Raw genomic sequence first — 10681 nt, 5'->3', positions numbered from 1 at the left:
GCCACCCTGTAGAACAAAAAAAGTAATGAAAATAGCGGTGGGCAATGTGCCTACCATTATCTTTGCCGTTGACGTACCTTATATCTGCATCAAAAGGATCCAGGGAATTTCCAATATTTTCTATGTACCTTTGTTTCTCTTGATGTTTATACAGTGGGGGATATATCACTCAAAAACTTCAAGTGATCCATTTTGTTTCCGATATTTTATAAGAAAATAAGCTTGGTGATATGTATTCCATTTGTTTACGAGGGAAGATTCGCCAAACCGGAAGTTCTTTCCCCGCCATCAATAATCGAACTGTCTATTCGATCATTTTTTGTTTACTCAGGAATAACCCTCATATCCAGAGTATTTATCGGAGGTACGTCCAGTGTTGCCACATTAAGGGAAATTTCCCTTTTGCAGGGAAATTTGGACCGAATATTTTAGCCAGAAGGGAATTTCGATTAAAAATATCACAATTTCAGGGAAATTTGATTCTACATTATTAAAGTTTATGTTACGTTCGAGTTTCATGTTCACATTTTTTTCCATCTTATTTCTGTTCCCTTTATATTTCTGTTAAGTTTATTGTACGTCGATTTTAAGCACCTTCGGATAATAGTAACGATGAAGATTAACGATTAAGTGGATTCTTGACCAGGATTCAAACCTGAGACATCTGGCCAGGAAGCGATGAAACTGACATGTATGTGACAAATTTAACATTATTTATTCATACGGACAACTGCTTTCACCACCACCACTAATAATAATAATAATTATAGCTACTGCTACTACTACTACTACTACTGCTGTACTACTAATACTACTACTGCTATTTATTATATGATTTTCTTAGGTGCAGGGAAAATTGGTCCAAAAAGGGAAAGTTTGCCCCTTGGAAAGGGAAATTGTGCCCTCATATTGTGGCAACACTGGGTACGTCACCTTGGCCAATGTATACATGCTATCAAACATAAATAAAATGCAATGGAATCAAAGCAAAAGTAATCCAAATGAAGTTCCAGGTCACAGGTTGCAAAAATAAATACGCCTTCTTTTGGTGACCTAGCGCCGGATAAAAATTAAATTTCACCACCGAAGGGCGAACGCTCCTGCTCGAGTCTTTTTGTGTTGCTGTGCTGACGCTGAGTAATAATTTATTTCAGGTTGGCAACATTGCTTCAGTGTTCTCGCCACATGGACAAAAATCATATGGATGATTCCAAGATGGGAGATGACAAGAAAGCAATATTGTTAGAACAAATCAAAGAACAAGGAGATATTGTACGAAAGTTGAAAGCAGCAAAAGCTGATAAAGATTCTGTAAGTTTTTTATTTTGTATTTTGTGTAACATTACCGTGAAGTGTGTAATTTTCATTGAGAGTTAGAGCAATAATTTTTACTTTTCCCAAACATGTGATTTTTATGACCTTATTTGCAGAATTTTGGCGAACAGTTCATAATATTGATATGTATGCACTTGGGAAATTGTGGTTTGTCGAGCTAGAACAAATCCAACGTAACACAAAGGTAGAAAGTACTTGCGCGATTATTTGAGTGTGTTCTGCTTCCACGTGAACAGGTTTTTCTCACTAAGGTGATGAAATATATCGCGTAGTGTGATCAAGTGTGTACCCTGTCGAATATTACATTTGAGTGTGTTCTGCTTCCACGTGAACAGGTTTTTCGCACTAAGGTGATGAAATATATCGCGTAGTGTGATCAAGTGAACCCTGTCGAATATTACACTGATTTTTCTAAGTCTATAGTTGGGAAGTTTTTTTAAGATGCAGAAAGCAGCATGGGTATGTGAAATTTATGAGTTTTGAAATTACTATTTGCAGAAGTGTGGGGGGGGGGGGAGGATGTATTCCGAAACAGCATTCTTTCACTCGACGGAGTTCTAAAATTCTGTTTTGGTGACAATTTTCACATTTCACAACTGTTGCTTAATCTTAACAGAACATCAACGTTGTACAACGCTGGGAAACAACAGATATCGTGTTGAATGTAACGTAAAAATTTATTTCAAAATGCGGAAACCACAAATAAATGTATTTGGCCCTGAACGTGACTAATTCACGAATAGTGTCATTGTTTTATAAACGATATCGTACATAAAAACAAAGGGTAACAGTTTACCATCCTTCGGACACGTATAACTTCTTAGTTTCGTCAATTTTTGACATTCGTACTTACCTATCTGGGTAACACTTTACTATACCGGAGACGGGTTTCTTCAAATTTACAGGAGAAAGTACTTACGCAAAATATTTTCTGTAGCGTCGTTGATGTTCGGGAATGTAGTTTTGATCCATTTTAATGTGAATGCATGTGGTTTTCTACGAGAATCTATTTCCGACGCGCTATTGCTGCTGCCGCCATTTGCTTTCTGCACGAGAGCACAATACGCGCTATTGCTGCTTTTACAGATGACGTGTCTAGGATGTGTCGTGAAGTTGTTGCCAGGTGTGGAAGATGCTGTGGATTTTGTAATTCAACATGGAATCTTGAATAAAGAAGTGGAAGGTTAAAATTAAAAGGGTAAATTTCTCGTATCGGACAAACAGCTGAAATTTCCTACTTCTTTTCATTTCAATATTCGTACTTACATATTCTGCATTGACAAACATTGCTGAAGGTGACATTTCGCTAATTTCACCGAAAATAGCTATATTTGCGACATATCGAGTAAGTTTTCTTGGTTGCTTCTTCCCTTCCATAACACGGGAAATGGCCGTCACAGTTTCACCACCGTAGTCCATATGCAATGTTTCAACCCCACCACGCGTAGAAAGTGCAAGATAAGCGAAATTGAGTGATCCGCGATCGGCATAATTGCTCATTATTTACTGGTGCGGAGGAATGTCGGGAATGTAGTTTTGATCCATTTTAATGCGAATGCATGTGGTTTTCTACGAAAATCTATTTCCGACGAGCTATTGCTGCTGCCACTATTTGCTTTCTGCACGAGAGCACAATACACGCTATTGCTGCTGCTGCTAGAAGCCGATGTTTTCCGAATGTCGGAAACGTGTTCGGCAATGAAGTTTTGATCCATTTTAATGCGAATGCATGTGGTTTTCTACGAAAATCTATTTCCGACGAGCTATTCCTGCTGCCGCTATTTGCTTTCTGCACGAGAGCACAATAGACGCTATTGCTGCTGCTAGAAGCCGATGTTGCCGGAATGTGGGAAACGTGTTCGGGAATGAAGTTTTGATCCTTTTAATGCGAATGCATGTGGTTTTCTACGAAAATCTATTTCCAACGAGCTATTGCTGCTGCCGCCATTTGCTTTCTGCACAAGAGCACAATACACGCTATTGCTGCTGCTAGAAGCCGACGTTGTCCGTATATGCTAAATTGGACGAAAGGAGTGCTAATGGAACCTAACCTAACAGGCCTAACCTAACCTAGTAGGCATACCTCGTCCCCGTGATGGTCCGTGGGGCTATCGTGAATTTTTAGGCTAACGTCAATGGTTTTTGGGGCTACCCGTGGATGGTTTTAGGGAAATAAAGAACAACAGTAAGTACTCGTTAATGTAATAAATATACATTATTTTCGTTACAAATTCATTATTTCACCTAAAGAAATGTTCCGCAATGCAGAATGTTACGTTAACTACATTAACGAGTACTTACTGTTGTTCCTTATTTCCCACAAACCATGCACGGGTAGCCCCAAAAACCATTGACGTTAGCCCAACAACTCACGATAGCCCCACGGACCATCACGGGGACGAGGTATGCCTACTAGGTTAGGTTAGGCCTGTTAGGTTCGGTTCCATTAGCACTCCTTTCGTTCAATTTAGCATCCGCGCATCCTGCACACGTCATTTTCAAAACGTTGATCACGTTCAACTGATCATACGTATTTAAACGTGTGACCAGTTACATAAACCTATGTTTGGAAACACTGGCCCGGATTACGTCATCACGCACAGGCTACATCCACCTGGAAGTAAATGGATGCAAGAGCTCTCGTGCAACGGTCACACATTTATATCGAAAAAAAGATGATTAACTGGCAAAATTGAATGAACGATGCGAGAAAACACTTCCCCGAACTTCCACAACTATAAAGAAACTGCATTCGGTAAGTAATTTCTCCTGTAAATTTGACGAAATCCGTTTGTCCGATACGAGACATTTACCATTAAAAGAATTCCATGTACTTTCTTTCATCGAGAAAAACTGATGTTGACTGTATATGCTAAATTGAATGAAAGGAGTGCTAATGGAACCTAACCTAACCTAGTAGGCATACCTTGTCCCCGTGATGGTTTTTAGGGCTACTCGTGGATGGTTTGTGGGAAATAAGGAACAACAGTAAGTACTCATTAATGTAAAAAAAAAAAGGCATTATTTTCGTTAGAAATTCATTATTTCACCTAAAGAAATGTTCCCAATGCAGAAGAGTACGTTAGCAATGTAAAAAATTGTGAAATAAATCATTGATAGGTGTCTCCGGTATAGTAAAGTAGTACCCCTATCTGCTTCGCGGAACATTCCGTGAATGGTTTTTGGGGCTATCCATCCCAGAATCGGTGGGAAATTTGGAACGAGTTTACAATTTTATAGAAATTGGAGAGTGGTCCGGTATTGTAATCTCATGCCGGAAATTTAAACTAAAAGATTATTTTCGTTTGAAATTTTTGAGTCCAAATTTTCCACAGATTACGGGCTCCGCCCCTAGGGTAATTGACCTACTGCCCCCGACCCCCCGACCGCTAACGTGGCCCTGCCTCCACTCAGACTCCCGGGCTTTCTCTATAGATCCCCTGTTAAAGGCATGTTAGAAATTGGCCGGAGTCACCTGCTCCCCCCCCTGTTTCCAGGATACGGAAAACTTACCTGAATTTCACACAAAACACCTTTCCGGTGTTAGACAATACTACAGGAACTTATTACGGTAAGTAGTTTCTTCTTCTGTAGAAATGAAGGAATCTGTCCGAAGGATAGTAAACTAGTACCGCAAAATTATTGTCAGCAATGATTCCTGAAAAAAATAGTACCACATAAAACCATACATTACTTGGCTAAAATATGTCTGAGAACTGAAAACAAACAGAAAACATTCATATTAAACACACACTTCATACTGCGCACAAAAAAAAATCTTACAGTTCACTAGCACCCTATTACACTAGTGTGCATTTGTGCCCAAATATCTGAATTTGACGCACAAAAAGCATACCCAGGATGTCATGTCATGTTTACGTTTTGTGACAGGGTAATTGAACATTGGCATATTCTTCGCCAGTTGTGGAAGCACCAAAATGTTAATATTGAAGAACTGGCCACTCAGAGCATGAGTATATTGAAGAACTGGCCACTCAGAGCATGAGTATTGCAGCTTTAATCACCCTGACAATTTGTGTGTGTAAATATCAATTCAATTATGTACTATCTGAATTCCATAAACGTTCCCAGTTTGTAATGTTCTTTGGTGGATGTTCATTCTATTTCAAGTAACCATATGTCTAGTGTAAATATTGTTTTCTGTAAATAGAAGTTTATGATTTTAAGTCTTGTGTGATTTTTTGTTTGTTTGCCATAGTTTTGTACATTAATATTTTTACCATGGTATTTTATATATGTTGAAACTACTTGAAGGATCCTCATTGACTAACAAATTAATTTCTTGAGTGCAAGTTTCTAAACTTATAAAGCAGAAAAATGTATCATCTGTGAAATTTTATTACATTTTGCTTCATTGGGACCTGAAAGGTAAAATATATAAAAGTGGAAAATGTAAATTCTGGGGAATGCAAAATTGGAGTTTCACTGCACACATGACCAAACCAAGGTGCATTCCCAGAACACCCTGAACTACATTTTGCAAACTAATGAGATCCTGGTGCTTGGACTTGCAGCCAATATATATCCTGTGTCAGGCTCGTGTAGTTTGTGCCTATATTTTTGTCCTTCATGCATGTCGTCATATCACCATGTATCCTCATCTTTGCAATTAGCCAAAAGTGTCCTTAAAGCAAAGTAAGATAACCCAAGTCAATCAATCAATCATACCCAGAACATTCAGCGGTGATGGTGCATTAACTACCCAAAATGCTTGGCCACAAGTATGGCTTATGGTGCTTTTACTTGCACAACCTAGTTTTGACAACACAATTTATCACAAGGTAATTCTGTTTGTTTCTCTGAAAGGCACAAATGACTTTCTCCAAACTTCAAGCCAACTTCCACATTCATTTACACTATTCTAAAAGCCTTCATTATCCTTTTGTACAACATGTTAAAATTGATACTGTATGCATTTGAAAACCAGACCACTTTCAATATGCCACAATTTACATTTTACAGATCCAAGAATAATATTGTTTTATGTATGTCCCTAGGCTCCAATAGCATTGTAATAAGCAAGTTGCAATAGGTAATACTACTTGGAATTGTTTCACTGTGCAGGCTTAATATGAAGTGTGTATCTCTACCATCTTTGAATCATCTTTGGCTGTGCACAAGGGAACATGTATACAGGGTGGTTGTTGGGAATTGTTCAGCCAACTGTAGCAAGTCTCAGTAGCTTCATATTTTCTAAAACTGCATGGCATTTTGTAGACTGAGGTCAACCATTCCACCCTTGCAAAGCAGATATATAAACTTTCAATTTGCTATTTAAAAAATTGTATCACATCTATCGTTTGTTTATTTTGCCAGGGATCAAACTTAGTTACCTTCAAGAACCTTCAAACCGAGAAGGAGCTTGCAGTCCTAGACAAATATTTAAGTAGTTTCAGTTACCTTGATGGCTACATGCCAACTCAGGTGGACCGGGTGGTGTTTGAAGCCCTTCGGAAGGTCCCTCATACAAGTAAACCGCATCTTGTTCGTTGGTATTGTCACATGGCAAGTTTCACTGCTGAAGAAAGGACACGTTTCCCTGGTTTATACAAAAATGTATCTTCTCTTCACTTCCACCTACATGAAGAAAATAACATAGACAAGAAGGTGAGATAGGATACATTCTAATCTTTGTAGTGTTCTTGTGTTATTTTTATTTTTGGTCATGTTCACAATTGTCAAGTGTCTCCATGCTTTCTAGACTCGCGATAATTCTTTGATTGAATAGAGGTAAAGCGTACTTTGTTTATAAACTTACTAGTTTTTAAACAGGATTTCCAATAAAACTAAAACTTTGTGACATTTGGTAATTAATGTGTAACATTTATGGAAGCTGGCACCTTAGTTCACAATTATAATTCACCAGCTAAAAAGAAATATTGGCATATGCTAATGAGCCTGCATTTATGCATAATTTAGGACTACTCAACTAGGAAGAAAAATTAAATTCTTATGGGTTATTTTTAATTTTGAGTTCTTTAAATCAAGCCAACATGAAACACTAGTACATACATGGTGCAAGGTAGACAATTAGGAGTAATGTTTGTGTGTGGGGCAGGATGTAATGTTCTATTCCTGCTGACCAAAAAGAACACTTGCCTCTGAAGAATGAAATGTATATTCTTACAAGGGTGGGCAGGTGACCTACTTGATCGTTTAAGTTTCTACTCACTACATTTGGTGTGTATTTGTCACAAAAATGATGAATTCTGTTGATGTTTGAGTGGAAAGAAGATGAACATCGTAAATAAAATGCTGTGTGTGGGACATAGTGATGGAGAACTGAAGTGAAATTTTAGGAGATGTGTACACAGCCATGTATCCAGTACAAGAGACAGATAGGATGCTTTTGTACTGCACTGTATAGAGTTATTTGTACAGGGTACAAGAGGTTGATTGCTGGATTCAGATCTACTATGAAATAACATTTGAACCTGTCATTGTAGTTATTGTTTCTGTGAGTGTTTACAATGTTCAAAAACATTGGAAATGCCGCCATTAGTGAAGTTAGGGCTGTGATCAGATTTTTCAGGAATGTACGACCATGTGATATTCACGTCAATGCAATGAGGTTTATGGAGACAATGTTATTGATGAGTCGTCTGTTCAGCGCTGGTGTCGAGTCTTTAACTCTGGGAGGGAGAATGTCTATGATGACGAACGTTCCGGGTGCCCGTCTGTCATTATGGACAAACTGCTGAATGCAGTTGAATTCATCAAGAATGATTGGTGCGTCACACTGGATGAAATCAGTGAACAGTTCCCTGATGTTTCACGAATAATTCTTCATGAAGTTGTCAAAGATCATCTGAAGTATGGGAAAATTTGTGCAAGGTGTGTCCCTCCCTTCCTTGCTGATGAACACAAGAAGAAGCGTATAAGTAATTGTTCATGGTGACTATGTAGAGAAGTAGTTTAAAGTTTGTTAACAATTACAAAGTTTTGTCAAAAAATATTTGTTAGTTTTTTTTTTTTTTTTTTTTTTAAATTCAAAAACTGGTACTACTTTCCGGATTCCACTCGTACATCTTGCTACTTCTGTGGTTCTTGTGGTTAGCAAAGGATACCTCAGTGAACATTTTTGTCTTCAGTTGTAGCTAAGTCAGCACAACTTCTTCACGTCAACTTCTGATGTCTCAGAAATATGCAATTTGTCTATAACCCATGAAAATTTGTAAGGGCAATATAAGACCAGATATAAAATTAATGGGCTGCTTCTGTAACATGAAATAAGGGGGAAAGAATTTTGACCAAACATGGAGCTCTAGACCATTAACCCTCCATAACCCGTGCAGCGACACAGTGCCGCCTTTTTAAAAAATTTTAATTATTTTCCTTTCCAGCGCAATAATGGTCGGGAAAGCACTAGGTAACTTATCTTCACTATTCCTCCGATAACGTAGAGGCGTTGGCGACTTTTTTCTGGCCTTCTTTCATTTGATTACACACCTCTGAAGTGACCGGTCCCCATTTGGTGGCACTCGGTACTGTCTGCGGGAACATTTATCATATCTTAAATCACAGAATGCCAGCCATGAACTTGGGGGGAAATAAGAAGAATAAAACCACGGTATGTTGTTCGGAATGCAAATTATTTGTACGCAGTACCCATACGAAATGTCACAGTTGTCAAAATAATGATATTGAAAAGTGAAAACTTTCGGTTCCTTATATTTGAGTCAGTGTGTCTTATGTTTACCTCGTAAGAGTACAAGAAACAAATTGAGATTTGAACATTTTAAAAATATTTTGTAAGTTTCTTTGAGGTCTGTTTTCTACATTTGATTGCTTTTTCTTAGAGTCAGTAAGATTTTGACAGAGTTTTGGAACAAATAGTTCCTTTTTACACCCATATAAGTTGTACGATTTCAATTTGATTTGAAAAATACGTCTAAAAGTTTTGAAAAAATACATTGAACGTTTTTGGAAAATACTTTGATAATTTTGTGAATGATGAGTTAATTTTTGAATGCCTTCATTATATGGCAAAGTTTTAATTACTTTTAGAATAATATTTTGGTGCATTTGCTGCAAGAGTCTAAGCGTGTAATTCTTTGAGAGACTTTCATTTTTTTTACTTTTCTTTTAATAGCTGATAAAAATGTCCGAAATGGACATGTTTGCGTTCATGTGTATTTCGCCTGATTTCCAGCAAGTGCTAGTGTAATTCAACCTTGATTTGCATCAATAATTCACATAAATAATGTTGGTTTTGATGAGGCGCTACGTGGGACATTTGTGCTACAATGAGGACGCGGATGATGGAGGGTGAAAAAAAAAGTAACAAACAATTTCTAGCTCTTCATCAAAGTGTAGGGCCTTCCCGATGGTGCAGCGGTTGCGTCGTCGCCTTGTAATCAAGGGGTCCTGGGTTCGATACCCGGTGGAGGCACAAGTGGTTCGGACCCCACTTTAAACTGTAGGTCCAGTCCCAATTAGCCTTACTGTGCATAAAGTGGACTTAAAACACTAAATCAATCATTCATCAAAGTGTAGCTTGCATGTGCATTTGTAGAGAAGAGAAAGAGTGAAAGACAGTGAACACCCAGGGCAGCCACCATGAGCAACTTACTGATTGTAATATTGGAAAAAGAATATGTGATTCATAAAGATACAGGGTTGTGTGTGTTCTATGATTACTCTGCACTGCCTCAGTGGCCAGGCATTGACTATTCATTTCACCACTGAAGGTTCCAGATTTGAGTCCTGGCTCGACATGTGTTTCCCTCTTGAGTATCCCTCCCATCAATTTCGTTGATACCATTGTTGAGATTGGCGTTAAGTGGCAGGGAAATGATGTAAAATATAAGTAGAAATGCTCGACTACTTGCTCTCCACTCCTCTGTTGTCTATTTGTCACACCTTGTGATAGTTTGATAAGGTTTTCATTTCATTTCCTATTTTGAGTTAACAGGTGTCTTATCAAACTTGTTCAGACAATGTTTTTCGTGCGTGGTTGAGTCGGATATTTAACTCCATAGCAAGGGGATAATCAAATAAATTGTCATTTCCACAGTCTTTATTTTTTTATTTTAACCTCCTTGAAACTACGTAATTGTTTCCTTTTCACCCCGTGTAGTAAGTGAAGAGTTCCTCTCCTTTTTTCTATGTCACTTCTCTTCCACAACTGTCAGCAAAAGTCCCACAAAATGTCAGAATTTGGAAGTATCTCAGATGTTTATGTTCAGCTTTATGATAATCAATAAACAAACAATACTCAAGGCTCAGCTAGCCCTTTGGCCAATGGCAGCCAACCTGTTTTCGAAAATTCCTCATCTTTTGAAAAAAAAATCATGGATATTCCAAATTCTGAAAAATTACATAT

The 10681-nt window shown here is 37.9% G+C and overlaps 1 protein-coding gene across 3 annotated transcripts in view; it reads left to right on the top strand.

Annotated features, from left to right (window-relative positions):
• The first annotated feature begins 1145 nt into the window (after positions 1–1145).
• The window catches only part of HisRS (histidine--tRNA ligase), a 29937-nt gene continuing 20401 nt past the window's right edge, over positions 1146–10681 (top strand). The window contains exons 1-2 of one of the 3 annotated variants that reach the window (XM_083119524.1): positions 1146–1311; positions 6673–6963. In XM_083119524.1, coding sequence (XP_082975650.1) covers positions 1186–1311; positions 6673–6963 — 417 coding nt within the window. In that variant the 5' untranslated portion in view covers positions 1146–1185. Of the gene's footprint in view, positions 1312–1637; positions 1795–6672; positions 6964–10681 lie in introns of those variants that run through there. The other 2 variants (XM_083119525.1, XM_083119527.1) reach the window with 2 other exon arrangements.

Source organism: Lepisma saccharinum, chromosome 3, assembly GCF_977018435.1.
Source record: "Lepisma saccharinum chromosome 3, izLepSacc3.1, whole genome shotgun sequence".
NCBI lineage: Eukaryota > Metazoa > Arthropoda > Insecta > Zygentoma > Lepismatidae > Lepisma > Lepisma saccharinum.
This window is presented reverse-complemented; position numbering and strand designations above follow the sequence as displayed.